Consider the following 18434-nt stretch of genomic DNA (forward strand, 5'->3'; position numbering starts at 1 on the left):
CTACTTGACGAATTAATTGAATATTCCAAGCATGGGCGTTCGCAGAGAGGGATCGGAGAAAGAAAAATTAAGAATTTGCTTTTCTTTTGAATAAACACTGGAAATTATTTGCATATTTAATATAAAAAAATTAAAACAAAAAAAAAAGTCAAAGTTAAAAGATTAAGAACGAACAAAAAGGAAAAAAATAAAGTAATCCAAAGGAATATAATCGATAGAATCGATATCACAAATCTGCTACAATCAATATAACTGCATGTATTGAAGGTAGAAATTGCGATTCAATGCCGGCACGTGCGAGACTCGGGGCGAGTATTAACGCGCCCTTAAATGATATGCGCGCTTATCCGCTCCATTCGGCGTGTTACAACACAAGGCAAATATCCGCGGGCGTATATGGCATTAAATCAGGTGTCTCGCGGGGCGGCATCAGAGAGAGAGAGAGAGAGAGAGAGAGAGAGACAGAGAGAGGCTGGAACACAATCTAAGATACGGTGTACGATCTACGAAAATCTAGACGGCGTCGGATGCGCCTTATCTCGGGCGAGGGAACGTGCGTATCTGCTAGGCGGTCAGATAAGGATGATCCACCGAATCCGCCACGCCACGCCGTAGTCGGTGGCAGAAAATTATGTGTGCCTCCGTAAAAGCGTCCACAAAGACCACCGAGAATCTCGACAGAGAGAAAGTTGAGTATGTGAAGTTAGCCCCCATTTTTTAAATATTGAAAAAATTATTAGAGTTCTGGCTGTCCCCTTAATAGCTCTGGGTTCTCTATGAACTACCAACAAAACTGCCGAAAAATGTATTATCGAAAAAAATTTTAACCTTGCGCGAAAATTTTCGAATCCGCAACTTTTTTGAAAATCGGTAATTTTATTGAGAGTTCTGATAGCCCCCCCGAAGAGAGTTCTATCAACTACCCTTATTGTTTAATGCGCTTAAATAAATAGAAAAAAAGTTATACGGCCTCAAAGTTAGACAAAAAGTGTGAAGTTAGCCCTTCGTAACTTCAAGTGCTATTTTCGATGCTTTAAAAACGGCGGAATTATTTCTAAAGTCGATAGAGAACTTTAGAACTACTAAGGGGGCAGCCAGAACTCTAATAATTTTTTCAAAACTTAAAAAATGGGAGAGCTAACTTCAAATACTCTAGAAACTTATCGCGAGATTGGGAGAGAGAGAAGTACAGAAAGACAGGTGTGAATCAGAACGTTGTTCCTTACCATGTTTTTCGACTCGTGTAGTAGATGTAGTAGATAAGGAAAAAACTCTATGTAATATATTATGTAGCGTAATTTAGACTCATAGAATCGGTTAGTCCCTATACATATATGTATAATATAGATGTACGTATGTATGTATAAGGGTGCAAAATATGAGTACATATCGATGAATATTCGTCAGTGTCAATGGCTGGGTAACATTATCGTGCGTTTATCGCATCGCCGATAAATTACCAAGAGCAGCCAGATATAAACGTTACGGTCCATTAACCGGAAACTCCGCGTAATGCCCGTCTCCGCGCAACGTTAATTTCAACGCGCGCGTGCTGTACGCGGAAATGGAAATGCAGTTTTATTACAAAGGTACAAAACCACTCGCGCCAGGGACAAGAAACGAATTCAGCGCTTCGCTTCGGGCACTCGTCCCTTTCTCACGACCGGCCAGTAAACGCGCATTTTTCTCGTCGTAAAATTAACTCCCTTTCTCTTTCTCTCTCTCTCTCTCTCCCTCCCGTTTCCTTCCATTCTCCTGTCTCGATGAGAAAGGTTATTCATATCAGGGGGCGCGTATCCTTTTCCGCTGCAGATTACTTCAAAGCAAATATTCATCGCGCGTTCAAAGGAATTACAAAAATATAACTAAATCCGTCGAATTTTTACGTCGCAGTTTAAAGCAAGATTGCTGTGATATGAGCAAAATAACGGGCGTGCATTGTACCTAAACCAAAAAAAAAAAAAAAATTAATATGCTATTGTCGCGCGCGTGAATTTCTCGCAATTCTGCGTAGCAATCAAAATTATAGTATTGGTTTTCTCGTGCGCGTGAAGATTGAAAATTTCATTTCGTGTACCACTGAAATGTATATCTAAAAAAATTGCCAATTACTGCAAACTTATTTTTTTTATCACATGGCAAATTATTTTGCGCGTATAGTTTTTTTTTTTTTTTTTTTTTCATTTGACTCATTTTTTATTACAACCAAAATTAAAGTTGTACTAATGAGAGGCATTTTTGGATCTGCGCTAAAAATAACTCCCAACTAAATGCTTTGATATTCATTTGGAGAATACTACGAACTCCCTCGTGTTTCCCAAACCACAATGTCCTCGAAATGACGGTAAAATGTGATGTAAATCAAAATAACAACGGCCAAATTGTCGGAAATGACACCTGTGGCCAAATGATTTTATTCGCTAAGAGAGTGCGAAACATATTTACCTCCAGTTTATATCGGCTTAATGGCGCATTGATATTCCAAAATAATAGCGACTCGCATAAATGCACAGGTAGTCCCCGTGACGCGGTATCCATGTAAGCGTTTAGATTTATCGTTTCCAGCGAACATGGCTTTACATCGAGGAATATCTACCGAGCAGCTCAATCTACCATATTGTATTTCACTGTCATTTGCTAAATATGTGCAAAGTATAAACGATCATAAATCCAGTACCGTATAATCACCCATTTACACTTTTAAAGCTTAATTCATCTTTGATATTTCCAATCGCTCACAAAATTTATACCCCGATAACCTTGTTAATTAAAGAAAAATCAATTTCAGATTTCGTTCAATAATTTAATTATCTCGAATCATCTTACATACATTTTGATTATCAATATTAATTAATTAAATTATTTTCCACATACATTTAGCACTCGATTATAAAAAAAGAGAAAAAAAACGTGTTCCTTCAACCACTTAATTGGTCGTTTGCATCAAATGCAAAATCTCGTAGTCCCCTCGTAATCTCAATAGTCTTTATGCCATTGTCCCATAACACCCATGCCATTAACAAGTTTCGAGCTTCTTAGTTGCCGTCCACGACCCTCTGAAGTGTCGTGGTCCCGCGCCACTTCAATCCACAAAGACGGTCCGCGGCCGTCTCGAAGCCGCCAATTAAGTTAGTTACCACATTCAAGAACTCGAAAAGAAGTGATTTACCGTGACAAAGAATAAATAAGGCGATTTTATTGGAGTCTTCCGCGTCTACATGATTTTCGCACAGAACTGGGAATATCTCCAATAAATTGAAAAATCGACAAGTAGAACAAGTCTACGATTGATCGGCCGGCTTTGAAAAAAGTACAATGTGGTAGTAAGAAAACGGAGAATCTCAAGATATCATTTATATCACATCATTCTATCGAACGATATACGACCGACGACGGAGAGTTTCTCAATTCAATTAAACATTCTACGAGTTACTGGAATGTATATTTATATTCAGCTGAAAAGAGGGAGCGAGAAAGACGACGATGGATTTAGTATTCGTATCGACAGAAGCGCATAAATAAAACGCATCGAGCAAATTAGTACACCTCCTTATATATACAGCCTTCTCGTATATGCTTTCAATATCTTTGAGATGATATAGTTCGTTTACCGCAGCTCGTTACTTCGCGAGTCTTTATACCATTGTTACGCGCCACTGACCACTGGCGAGTTTCGGACTTGCCCCGTCGTTGAAAGGAAAGTCAAAGACGGTCCCCGTGCGAGAAAGCCGCCAATTAAGTCGAAAGGGGGGGAAAGTTTCGCCTTGGCGAATTTCGAGGCGCGCGCGCGCCGCTGCGGTTCGTTTGCCGCCGTCAGAGTGCGACCGAGAAAATACACTTTGACCTGGATTGGCGTTAGGCAGACGCGTACTCGATGTCTCTTGTGTACTCGAAATCGAAGTTCGTGTCCGCGGTCGTCCGTCCGGCGTACTCGAGAGAGATTGTGTCCGTTCCTTCGTACGTGGGCGGAGGGAGATTTGCCTCGATAGGGCCAAACAAGTTGAACACTGCCGGACAACTTTCAAATAGGGTAGTGAGCTTACCGCAGCACGGATGCGGTCGCACGCGCCGTTTCAAAGAGATCGAAGCGTGATCGCGTTTCTACGATAGCGCATTACGTTTATTAATTTCGAGAGGGAGAAAAATGTCGGATTTTTCATTGAATTCCTCTAAAAGACTCGGCGCCTTTGACAGAGGTCAATCCACCCTTTCTCCTTATTTTCGAGAGAGATCGTATTTCGTATCTCTCCTCGTCGTCATTATAAGACGATCTGTTACCAAGAGCAGGAGCTTAGCGGCGAAATAAGCTCCATTGGTACAAACGCTGAGCTTCTTAGCCCCTATAGTCTCGAATAAGGGTGAAAGAGGACTAATTTGTCTATCCGCGCGCGCAGTTGGGGGAGAACTGGAAGGAAAGAGCCGCGGTTATGGGTCACGCTTGGGTGTGCAATACATCCGGGAAACCGCCCACCCACATAACTGGGAAGACGAACAACGAACGCTCCCGGCACGTTGTTTCCACGATCATCATAATCCACCCCTCGGCGTTGTTTTCGCATGGGTTCACGCCAGATTTCGAGCGACCGAGGTGGATTAAGGATTTTCCGCCTGCCTTCCGACTACCGCGCTCGTCGTCGCTGACGGGAAAAAAAAGAAATGACCCAATTCGTGGTTTTTTGTTTTACAGACCCGGCTTTTGCAGCTCGTTGCGCAACAGGGAGGACACGGTAACGTGGTCGTGCAACGAATAGTCTTGGTAGCATTGCTCGGCGTATTCGTGTAAAGTAATTCGCAAACTTTCTTACATGGTACGGTACGCTCCGTCTTCTCGTATAACACATACATGTTTTTTTATTTTATATTAATAAACACATTACCCTGTTTTCCATATTTAAAGGTGTTATTGTGACAAATATATAAGAAGCGTTCAGATATAAATTAAGGTGCAATAAGATAAAAACCTCATTTAAATTGGTAAATGTCATCCTTAATTATTTTATAAATTTCCAAATTTAAATTAAATAAGATACAAACTGCTTATTATTTGATTAGATATAGCTGAGTTCTGTCAATTTATTATAAGTATCGCGCGCACCGTCTATAACAAAATAGAACATCTTCTAATTTTATATATAATTCTATTCTTGCGCAAGCAAGCTTATTGCAAATAATAGAATATTTATATAGGTGAATGACTTCATATTATAATTAAAAATATTAAGAAACTAGCCAATTTTTGGAAATATGTATAAATTAGAAAATATATTTAAATTTATATATCGCGTTAAAGAATATTCTACTTTTTAAAATATTTTGTCTCTTTTATCGCACAGAATGGCTTTATATAATCTCAGAGATGTACTTGCTGGCAAAAATAATTTTTAATAAAGCGACTTACCGCGCTGCTCGCCGAGGATGCACGACTGCGACAGCAAAAAGCAAGTCAGCACCAATGGCCAATTCATCTTCGAATCTGTAACAAAAAAAGAAATATTAGAGTCGTTAAACAATACTATTTAAGCGTTATTTGTTGTAAATAGCCGAAAGCCATCGATTCACGATGTAAGAAATATATATCTAACTGTATGTATGTAGTGGGAAAACTCTATTCGCGCGAGTAAATCACTTTTTTTCATCTTAATAAAGCACAGCGATTGTCTCCAAATATTGCTAAAATAGCCTGTGTAAACAAGCGTCCAGAGTAATATCAGTTTTTTTTCTCCTCTTCGCCGCTTTTTTGGCTACTTCGACTTATCCCTCCTTATCCCTTACGTGAGAAATCGTGAGAAAACACACACTCGGCGCAAATTAATGCGTGCTATACTCATTTCCAAATAGCGGCTCGGCACAATTAGAAGAGCGGAAACAGCCCTTTTTCTCCCGTAATATTGATACGAAAGAATGTTCCCTCAATCCTTCTTTCGGTCAGTTATAATACGATACCGATGGATGTGCCCGTGGCTACGTCACGAAGAGAAATGGATCGCTTTTGGCACGATAGAAATTCAGGGATCGATACTCTAGCGAGTAATTCATGTATAAAGCCCCGAGAATAAGTAGCCTATTGACCTCTCGGGCACGTTCTGAAATTAGACCGGCGATAAAATGTACCAGACATTCTCGTGTTAAAACATTGTCTCTAATACGTCTCGGCTTCAATTTCGCTGTGTTATTCACAGCATAGCCTCGACACATATATATATATATATATATACGTCGTGATAATATTACGTGATAGTCCGACAGTTTCGTATAACGTTCGATCCTGACGTACCTGTGTAAAATCGAATCACGTTAATATTTGTGTAGATTCAAGATCCCCTCGCGGCTCTCTAATAAAAATACACCAACTGGCTGAGAGAGAAGAGACCCTTCTTTCGCATCGGGCGTATAAATTTGCCTCGTTTCACGAGCCAGAATCGACATTCTCCAGCGAGGCGGAGAGAAATCTGACGCGATCTTATGAGACGGAGCCTGCATTCCGAGCAAATTTTCGGAAACCACATACTATACGCGGCCGAGAAATTTCATTTCTTTCAACTAAGCCGAGAAAGAGCGCGAGCAAATAATAAAAAATCTCTTCAATTTTTCTTTTCTTTTCTCTATTGATTTGAATGACTTCTCGAGCGACCGAATTCGTGAATCCTCGAACAGAATTCAGGTATTGTCTATACGAATTAAACGAAAAGGAAGACACACGGCTGGAAAATGGAGGAAGGAATAAAACAATGCGAGCAAGATAAAGGGCGGGAAAGAACTAGTTGCCTTCCCCGCTTGGCGCGTTCATGATAAGACATATAGATATAATGCAACGTAAAGGGGGATATACGAGTATGCGTATGTGTATTTCGCGCGCGCGCGCGCGATGAAATATGCATGTAAACGTGCGAAAACGTATATACATCTTGTCGCGAGATAAAGGTACGAGATATAAGCCACGACGCTCTCCGCGTCTGACGTAAATTACTACCGTCAGGTTAAATAAATTTGCGTTTTCACCGAGTATTTTCATTCTTGATATTAGATGCACTTACTCGTGTAATTCTTTCGCGTCAATCCGGAGCGAGAGCGCGCTTTCCTCCGCAATATCTTGCAATCATCGTCGACAATTGAGACAGGTGACATACTACAATAGTTTTCAATGTCATCCCGTATATGAATATCGCAGTCAATGGACGCATTCAGCGCAGGCAACAATCGCGTAGCACTTGAGTAGCAAATGGAATCCGATTCGCTGAATATCTCAGACCATATACCGATCGCATTCAATTGCTACTGCGCCATTGTCTCCGTTGAATGCGTCCAGTGTAAACATGAAATGAGATCTGGCCAGCTATATTTAGTCTTACAATAGGAATATAAGCCAACGATCTTACTGCGTATTGTGCGCGATGTGTAATATCGCAGAAGCGTAGGAAATGGGTGATAAACACTAGACACGCGAACAAAACTTTCCAAATTTAACGCTTCATTGTGACATTCTTGTCACAATTATAGATAAAAAATGACGATACGAAAAATGACACCGTAAGATTATGCAAAACGGAAATTCTGAAAATTTATAAAAAACGAAAATAATTACATTAAAGCTAATACGAGATGTGCTACAAAGTAATTGTAATATGCCTCTCATACAGTATTTATATTGCGTTTCTTTGTAACGATTTCTTCGCTCAGATCTACCTCAACTTAAGGTTGACTAATTAAATAAATAAAATTCGAAGCCTTCTCGCAAGCGCGGCACCATAATATAAACCCTCATCTCTCCACTATTCAGTGAACTCGAGCCGATGTAAACAAATAATGTTTACGTTTAATCTTGTCAATGTATCTTACGAGACTTCGAAAATAAAAATACACTTTTATTACTAAACAAAATTTTTAATAATAACATGCGTTCGTCGCATAAAGTTGCGCCTCATCATCAATTTGTCTTTATATTGATAATCTTTTAAATTTTTATTTTATTTTAAACTTCTCCTTTTTTATTTGCTCGGTCTGAGTCAATGAACCAATTTTGCCGCAAAGCTGTCTATTCTCGCATTAATTATAATATCGGATTAATTCAATGATAATATTATCGCATACGATCGATTATTATGAGAACCTAGACGCGCAAATATATACTAATATTTTCATTTATTGTATTTATCCGTAATGGACAAATAAAATCGCTGTTTATCGCGACGTTGAGGATTGTCGAATAAAATCCTAGGAGAGACGCAATCGGTACCAACATCGACGAAACTCGTATAAATACAAAGTCCCGCGACAACTCCCTTCCCTCGTCGGAGATCGACGGTCTATTCTTTTCTCGTGGCGCGCATTCCGTCCCTCTCACGAACACAGAAGACAACTAATATCCGTGCGCTGCGGAGCCTCTATTTTTCTTTATTAGCCCGTCACTGAGCAACAATGCCGTGCTCAGCGCGCGCCACACCGGTGTCACTTGGTCTGGCTTTTCGCAAACTCGCGCGCCTGCGAACCGAGACGCGCGGATATGCGAGAGTGAGCCACATCTGCGGATTCCCGCAGAATATCACTGTCGCCCGCGCGAACAAAGGGAAACGGGAAATAACGGTAGGGTCGGTACGCGAGGAATGGCTCGGTATACAGGGTGGTTACGATGAAGAAGACGGAAGAAGCGAGAGAGGGAGGAACAGGATGGAGGAGTACGAAAGAGGGTGCATCGCCTCGAGCGTCTCTTCGGTGTCCTTATACTTCTTGCAGCCGCATCGTTGCATCGTTGCTCTCGGCTACTCTACAGCTTCTCTAAATAGCTATACGACACTGCAGGTCACCATATTACATTCCACGTATACAATGACATCGAACGACATCACGAGTCAGTGATGTCGTTCGCACACGTATATGTGGATTTTGAAGAATGTCGAGAAATTCAAGGACGCGAATTCTTAATCCTAATGATGAGGCAGGTGTTCTTTTTCTTTCCGACATTGCTCCGCCATTACGATCGTGATTGTTGAGTTTTCTATTCGCGATCATGATCTCAGTTTCTCACATTAGTTATTCAGTTAGTTGATTTCATTATATCATAAATAACAACACGAGCATAATTTTGCTATAATAACATCGATACTGTGTATGTTAACATTAAGGGATGTGTACAAGGGGGAGCTATCTGATGATATATTCAAGGGATGTTCGATTATTGATGCGCCACATTCAATTTATTCGAGACTATTGTGCAAACTATATTGTTATTTATTCAGTTCAATATTAACTTACTTGCTATATGGAGTTATTAATTGCATTAATAATAAATTCTTCCGTTATACATTGAAAGAATAATTATTATAATGTATAATATTTGTACAAGTTGAGTGTTTGCTTTTATTATAATCAAATCTAATCAATATCTAATCACACAAATAAAATATCACAGAGAGAGAGAGAGAGAGAGGCCGCAGCTTTTTTAAGCACAGAAAAAGACATATGGATTTAAAAATAACATTACTCGACGCTGAAAAATAAGTTATCGCGTAAAATTTTACATTTACATATTTTATATTATAGAAAAAATAAAGGATTTCGAAAACGCTACTGCATTAAATTTAACATAGAAGACTAATACAATTTAAAGTTATTTCCACACATCCCGACTATTTCCGGATTTTGTTGAATAAATTTGCGTAATTAGTTTTTCATTGGATATAAATGTGGAACGATGGCCATATGCAATTACTGCAATTAAACATATTCGTTCCCGAGAAATTATTTGAAATCACAGTTAATATAAAGCGCATATTTCGTATGAGAGATGGCATAATATAATTTTATATAAAAGCTTATTTAGACAGAACAATTGTTAATGCGATATTGTTGCGATATCCGATATCGTTTCGAGGTATCATTTTTCACACAGACGTTACTGTCACTTACAATATAATATTGTAAAAGCAATTTAATGTAACCACTGCTGTCGTTGTATTTCAATTTGCAAAATGATTGTAAAAGAGAGAGTTCTAGAGAAATGTCAAATTTTATTGTCACATAGATATACAAACGGAAACAGTCGGCACGACAATTTATTGCACGTCGCATATTTGAATTATGAATAAATTTAAATTTTTCAAATTTTTTTTCGATTCTCCTATATAAAAATAATATATAAGCACTTTGTAACTTAAATCCGTATCGCGCGTACGCAATGCTATATTTTATTTCAAGCAGAATTTATAAAAATGTAATACGAGATGTCATCGTATAAAAACGCGAATGCAAACATCACGGGAAAAAAACTGCCGAAGCACTTATACAGATTCGAACGAAAATTAATGCTCGAGACTCTCTCTCTCTCTCTCTCTCTGCCTTTCTTTCGTTCTTTTCCTTATGCTCAATTGCGCGATGAGACTCTCGTTATAACGCTCTCGCTCCGCTTTCCATCCAATCTACATCGTTAAGATGAACCAGTTAATATCCGAGGTTCCACAATCCGCCGGACAATATTAAGCGTTCGATTACATCGTTACACTCGCCGTCTCCCCTCATCCCCGCAAATGTAAACAAATAATTCGATCATGTCGATATGTATATATGCTAGCACTTGTGCTCCAGGCCCTTCCAGCGTGCAGTGTTCACCGCGTCCATCCTGACTCGTAATCGAATAAAGTGCAACTGTTTACAGGCACTTCTCGTACAACGTTTAACCGGTAATTCGAGCTAATATCGCATTAACAAATAGTACAATGCTAACATGAGAAAGAGAGAAAATGAAAGAGAGCGAGAAGGGAAAAAAGGGCGGGACGAGATGGTGGAAGATACAAGCGAGAGGGAACCGTGGATGAGGGAGCGAGTTTAATATGCAGATAATTATCTTGCGAGCTGCTGAGCTTCATTCGAAGCGAATTGTAGCGAATCCTCGCTACGAGTACCATCGGTGAAAAATTACATCGAAATATCGCCAAACATATACGTACATATGTATATGTACGTTCGCAACTTTACTTGAGAATTTATCAGAGAGATTTATTTTATTTTTTTTCTCTACCTCTCTCTCTCTTTTTTTCGAATATAAAATTTGACGCGAAAAATTCTGAACAAAACTCTGATTTTGTCCGCGCAAAATTTTCATGAAATTCTCGCCGTTCCGAGATATACGAGGCTGATTATGTATCGAAATTACACGCCCGTCGAAATTAATAACTTTCTAGTCGGCGTATGCCGATCGGCGATTCGATGCCTCGCGCAGAGACCAGATTTCATTAACGATCGAAAAACAGCGGCGATGCATGGCCCATTTCGAGCGTGCATTAATTTTAACGATGCTATGCCGTAATGATCTGACGTCACGATTCGGATTGTATCGTTGTATTGTACCGCGCATCGGGAATTTATATTGCGTGGCAAACATTGCGTGAGCAATTTCACGATGCAATACGTTGTAAAAAGTGAATTATGACTCGCAGCTAATATATAATCGTGAAACAGTACGTGTTTAGATTGATGCAGTGATTTATAATTTTTTTTTTCCCGCGCTTAATTATATGTAATACTGCCCTACTTTGCGCACCTAATCGTTTATTAAAAAATAATAAAACTCAAGTCGCATAAATGAAATATCTAATATATTTAATTCGTGCAAGTTTTTAAAAATTATATCGTATTATTATCGTATCTTTCTCTCTCCACTTGAAACGCGTTGGGCGAACTTGGTGTTAGCTCGGAATTCTTTTCATCCTGAAATATCACCGTCGACACAAGCGCATAATACCTTATCGCACGCTCATCCAACGAATACACAGATTCAAGTGACTCGGAAGCAAGTGTGTGTTACGCTACTATCGATATCATACTCCGACGTACATGCAGAATGTACAGATTGAAATCCGTCCATCGATCGAGACAGCAAATTCCATGATACGAGTCCGATGGCACGTACGAAAAGACAGGGACGGCGCCGCGAACAGAAATACCAGAGTGCCATGGGAATCCTGCATTTTTCTCCTCCGATATAGAGTATATAGCGCGCGAGCGAGAGAGACACGACCGGATATTCAATTAATCTTCACCGGAAATCGATTTTAAGCGACACGCGGTACGCGCGCGCCCGCCCTTATATTCCTCCAAGTATATTTCTCTCTCGTGTAATACCAGGAAAGGGGGGAGGAGGAGAGGGGGAAGGTGCTTCGGAAACTGTAACGTTCAATTAATTCCGTGGACACCAATGGAGATAAAACACTACGGAAATGGAGAATGTGCGTGTATCTTCGTCCAATGTTTTGCTCTACGTGTACTTTAAATGTGCTAGCGAGAAAAATATACACGTCGCGAGGAGACGTAAAATATTGTATATATGTGTATATATACCCGTAATACCGGTAATACCCATTCCCACGTGTGTGTAAACTTTTATCGAGGGGATACCGCGAAAAAGAGAAAATAAAGGATACACGGAGTACTTTATATGAAAAAAGTTTTAGAGAAGCTATAGAGCTATCCTTTCTCCCTCTCTCTCTCTCTCTCTCTCTCTCTCAACTGCAACTTCAAATTTTCAACGAGATTTGGCGTCATATAAGATCGGCACGATGACGACATTAAACCAGCAAGGGACATCGTGGCGATAATAAAAGATGAGACCAGAAAGACGACGCGCCGAGAAAAATGTTTAGACACGCAGGAGAGATTTTTCCATCTATCGATCTCGTTTTGCATCCGTAAAAAAAATATGCGCTGAAAAATATTATGCTATTCGCGCTTTCCGTCATGTTTACATACGCATGTATTCATGCGTTACAATATAAAAATAACCACAATAGGGTTGATCAGGGTAATTTCGTCGAGAGGCGGTACAATGTGAAACTGGTTGCATGCGAACGAACACCTTGATTGATAATCTATAACGCTTATTGTTCCCTGTACAACGGATACTAAATATCGGCTTATAGAACGAACGTTGAACGAACTATGCCAGCTAGCTTTAATGAGATAACTTTGAGAAATAAAAGCGTGTGGTTTAATTTCGCGGATATCGAAGATTGATTAGCGAATAACGATCGCGTGCTACAATACCTAGCTCTTTCTTTTTTGACTTTGTTAAAGTTGAAAGTAACCGCAGTTTTATTCATCCTCAATTATAACAAACTACTATAATTATATGCTATGTTGAGAATTATTTCATAAATATACATCATATATGATTATTCGTGGAAATGAAACTCGAGTCGATTCATTAAATATATAAATTGATTAAAATTTGTGTCCAAGCAAAAATTTGTGCTATATAAATAAACGTTCGCAATCTAATGTCGTGACGGAATAATAGTGCACGGACGTATAATTAAGTCCGACCGTTCACTTCTCGACGTTTTCTACCGGAATCTCTCGCCGTCGTGGAGAGCGACTGAAGAGATTACGATAATATCTGAATCTTACGTCTCTTATTCTTCCAGCTTGCTTTAATCTCCACGGTTTAAACTCCACGGCTTTCGGTTAAAACACTCGATTTCAGAGTCTTAAGTCCTTTTAATCCATAAGAGAACATTACTCGTCGATTAATTGCATTAAATGCTTAATATGATGTACTTCCCTCTCCAAAGTCCGTTAAATACTTTGGTACTTAGACGAAAATTGATGATCCGATAAGACTTTAAATAGCCACGCATATGCACCGCATTTGGACCGAATGGAATATCAGATTACCATTAAGCTTCGTTCACTGTCGATTAATTAATAAATGGCGGTTTGATGAGTAATTATAATTTTCTTTTGTAAATTCGGTATTTTGTATTGTATTGTAGTTATCTTTGGCTGCATTAAATATATGTATATGATGTAACATATATTATAGAAAAATAAAAGAAGAAAAATTATCTGAATAGTTAACTAATGAGAGAAAGATAATTAAAATATAAAACTACAGAGAATTATTGAAAACTTTATATAAGCTTAAAAAGGAGAGAAATTTACAAAAATTGTAATATTATTTCTGTTAATAACAAGAGAAATCCCCAGTTACACAAGTTAATAGAGATTCCATATATTGTGTAATAATTTAACGAAAATGGTCGCAATTGAAATTAACGCATTGTTTCAGCCACATCATCAAATTTAATCATCAAAACACTGAATTCTCCCGACTGCTATTATATCGTCGCGCATATTATAACAAAAATCATTATGTATTCAATTTATTCGATATATGGAGAAAATTCACGATATAATAGATAAATTTGCTTGATTGGTGTACACAATTTCAATGTCGCCATTCATTGAATATTGTGAAAAAAGTATTAAACATTTCTCCTAAATGCAATAACATGAAGCGAATTGTGTTATAATTGAAAAATTGAAATAAAACTATTTCGTGAACAATAAATAAAACGAAAATAAATATGATTAAAAAATACATCATTCTATAGAAATTATTTAATTTTTTAGTGTATTATATAATTTTTAGTTTGCACAAATTAAAATCAGTTGTATTAGTTTTTTCGCTATTAAATTTCCATTATTTCATTATTACATAATCTCAATTTTTCAATTAATAATTAAAAGAAAAAAAAATGACCAAATTTACAATAATCTGTAAAACATAAACGAGATCTCTAAATGATTAATTTAGCCAATTATATCGAAAATCAATTATAATATTTGAATAATTTCTATTTATACATGCATCCTCTATTTAATTACCTAGAACGTGGTTTCACAATTCATGCGGATTATCGTTTAGTCGCGCATGAATGCGGGATGTCGCGGGTTATTTTTACATGCTCGAAGTTTCCTACGTGGCTCGATTTGTCAACCGGAACTTTCGCGCGTTCTTTTGTACCTTCGCTCGACATTGTGCTCGACAGTGTGCGCGCGACACTTTGTATTCGTGTAGCATGCTGTGCACACGAAAACAAATCAGAGCGGCGCTAATGCACACCGAGAGTTCACGAATTTTCCGTCGCGTAGAGAGCGTTTTCTATCTCTCTCTGTCTCTCTCTCTCTCTCTCTCTCTTGGATAAAAATCGGTAGCTCGAAAGATTACCAGAAATGTGTGTATATATAGAGGCGCGAGTACTATGCCACCGGTACTCGCGTACATAGCTCGAGATAATGGCCTCTGCAATGATTTATTACTAACGTGGCCATTGTAATGCTCCGAATTACCGTTAACTCGTACAACCATCTGCCCCCATATAACTCTTATATAGCGAGCGTATATTTGACAATAAAAACAAACAATGAACATTAAGGTAAACTAATTTGCTATATAACTTGACTTTTTATGTCTTTTCGAAAATTAATGTAACAGCGCTAGATAATGAAAATATATTGCACAAAATAAGGTTTGAAATAAAATCTACGAAAAATCGAATTCAAATTATCTGCGACAAGAAAGCGTGAAGTGTTGACGAGCATCTCTCTTTTTCCCGCATCTCTTTCTTGCTTCATCTTCCCATTCTTTCCTTTTCGTCTCGCGAGCGATCTCATCCTCTCGCGCACACGTATATGCACCCGTCGGTGCATTATAGATTCTACAGTTAACGGGTTAACAATAGCGTGCTCCGACAAGCGCGATACATAGATGCGAAGATAAGGATGACCGGCGGAGTGATTTATTATTGCCGTCGTTCTATCGCAATAAATCGATTCGCCATTGACGAATAATCGTAAGCACTTTGCCGGCGTCGACGAGAAACGGGAGCGAACAAAAGGACAAGAGGCGCCGCTGGAAAATCGTAATTGACTGCCAGGGGACCTCATCGCCAGTCCGCATCGATATCAATTATCACAAGGAAATTATCGCGCCGCGGATAATAGTTAATTTGCCGAAAGTGCGTATCGATCCATGCGATTTATATTCGCGATACATGAGCGCACAATGAAGTAACGGATTGGAGAAACTTCCTTTATGCCTCGCGCTGTACACGAAATTGGAGTATTATAGAGCCCAGTCTAGTGCATAATTATTCCTGCGCGGCACGTCATGATGCAGCAATTGAATAGCAATCGAATTGCGCAGGATTACATGACCTGCGTATTAAACGCATCGACAAAATAGAGGGCCGACGGCCGAAACTTCGCCGGCGCGACATTTATTCGGTTATAAAATATACCGCCTATATATATATAGAGCTTTCATGTAGCTCCATTTAATATACGGAGGTGTCCAGTTTAACATTTAAAGTAGCAATATAAATATATATATACACATGTATAAATACAATTTTTATTTCTTTGTAGAGTTTTATTCGACACGTGTAAAATAAAAAAAAAATAATTTTTAATTTTTAGTAAAGGACTTTTCGCGTGAGGAGAAAAGGGTTAGTCATGCCTAGGTATACGAGCGTGCTGTTGATCAAAGAATTAATCAATCGTGTCACGAATCGATCAATGTCAAATTTTTATTTCTTTACTTGTAGAATTTTATTTGACATATGTGAAATAAAAAAATTAATTTAAAATTTTTAGTAAAGAACTTTTCGCGTGTGGAGAAAAGGGTTAATCATGCCTATAGGTATACGGGCGCGCTGTTAATCAAAGAATCTAATCAATCGTGTCACGAATTGATCAATGTCGAACGCGGTATGTCCTCGTTGCAGACAGAAGGGCTCGTCTGATCGATGCGAACTAATTTGCCGTGTCTCCCGATGTGACAGATCCGAGAGTCTATCTCGAGTCTATCTCCAAGTAATACCGGGATTAAGGATGAACAACTTCGGAGAAACGGAGTGCAGTGGAAACTTCCCTCCATCTCGCCTTCACGTTTGTCACGTAGCGCGAATTCAAGAAAATATATGTGGTTGACGTGAGAAATGAAGAAAATTGGCTGATTGCCGTGTGCGTATCCCATCTTTATAATTCAGCGCCGCGATCAAAAGCACACGGTGTGTCGGATATCGAGTAAATGGAGATTCATCGTCTCGCTCGATGAAAATCAAATAAAATTATTCACTCTCGCGAACATACGACCGTATATATCATCATACATGTTAAATATTTCGATATTGCATAAATTTGATATTGATATGTTTTGCGACTTACTAGTTGCTTCATTTAAAAAAAAAAAAAGAGGAACAAAGGGTGAGAGCGCAGGAACGGAATACAAATTCGCGCAGCGTAAGTATGCAACGGCAAAGTTTGGACAGAAACAACGGATCGATAACGCTTCTTGGCAAGCGGATATAGTGCCTGAGTGCGAAAGACAGCGTTGGGTTGCCTACATAGCGACACGAGCAAACATGCGCGGGAGAACGAGCGGGAGAGTTATACCCGCAGAATCATCCCGGTAACTGATCGCATCTGTCAAATTACCGGTCTTCCGCGTCGTAGCCATAGCAAGTGCATTCGTTATCGCCCCGTGTTATCATCGTCCCGCGTACGGGATATCCTAGAGGATAATTGATCAAGGTATTTATTGGCAGCGAGACGCGCTCCGCGCGAGAGAGGATAGGTAATTCGGTCGTGCGTCGAGAGAGCACTCTCCATTCACGCGTGCACGACGCACTTGGAGGGTGGACGTTTACCGGACAGCCTAGGGAGAGTGAAAGTGGTGCATCGTGAGCGTGGACAGTGCAAGAGAGAGAATATGCACATAAGCTTACATATTCTCTCTCTCTCTCTATTCGCGCGTGCACCATTGAACACATACATACACACACACACACACACACACACATACGTCTGTTCGCATTCTGGGGTGTTTGGATGGACAGACGCGCTTGTCTATCCAAGCGCGCGCAAGTCTCCCGACGAGAGAGGAGAGACAAACGGAGAGAATCGGCGTGGGACACACAAAGCACTCTCTCAACGCACACAAAGCGAGAAGAGGAGCAACTAGCCGACCGGCAGAGCGGGATTGTGGGACAGCTCTCGTGTTCATAACGCGATCCGTATCGGTTGATCCAATTTGACTCCCTCTGACACGGTATACACCGTGGGTACTGTGGGTACCTATCCGCGATAACGCCTAACCCTTAATGCCCAACCTAACCCCTTTGGACGAGCGATTCAACCCGGTCCACCGCGACAAGAATTTCTGCCCGCGTATGTAGGTCGATCTTACCGATACGATAGCGTTTGCAGATCAGATCGTGCATTGAAGTTTTAACGTGTTGCGAGTGCGAGTGCGATTTATATAAGGCAAATCAATTGTCGATCGAATTATTTGTGTTCAGGAATGATTAAAATAAATTTTATACAGGAGATTAAAAAAAGGATCACGCATATTTTGAAAGCGGGCAGTATTGATCAAAATAAGAACAGGCTATTAATAATGTTATTATAAAGTATTATAGCACAACTAATAAGTACTCTTCTGTACTCTCTTTTACTATGATATAAAGGTGACAATCAAATAAAAAAAAAAGATGATACGGTCAAATAGAAAGATAGCATCTTCAAAGATATTAATTGTAGAACCCATGATTATATTAGACTTTTTTTACTACTTGCTCTCAAAATATGTAACCTTTTTTTTA

General features: G+C 39.2%; 1 protein-coding gene across 3 annotated transcripts in view; it reads right to left on the reverse strand.

Annotated features, from left to right (window-relative positions):
• LOC114931019 (uncharacterized) overlaps positions 1-18434 on the reverse strand; it is a 252672-nt gene that overhangs the window by 112632 nt on the left and 121606 nt on the right. For all 3 annotated transcript variants that reach the window (XM_029302924.2, XM_029302925.2, XM_029302923.2), the window contains one exon: positions 5399-5473. In XM_029302924.2, coding sequence (XP_029158757.1) covers positions 5399-5465 — 67 coding nt within the window. In that variant the 5' untranslated portion in view covers positions 5466-5473. The remainder of the gene's footprint in view (positions 1-5398; positions 5474-18434) is intronic.

This window comes from Nylanderia fulva, unplaced genomic scaffold (assembly GCF_048542155.1).
Source record: "Nylanderia fulva isolate GAGA-0341 unplaced genomic scaffold, ASM4854215v1 Scaffold1, whole genome shotgun sequence".
Classification (NCBI taxonomy): Eukaryota; Metazoa; Arthropoda; class Insecta; order Hymenoptera; family Formicidae; genus Nylanderia; species Nylanderia fulva.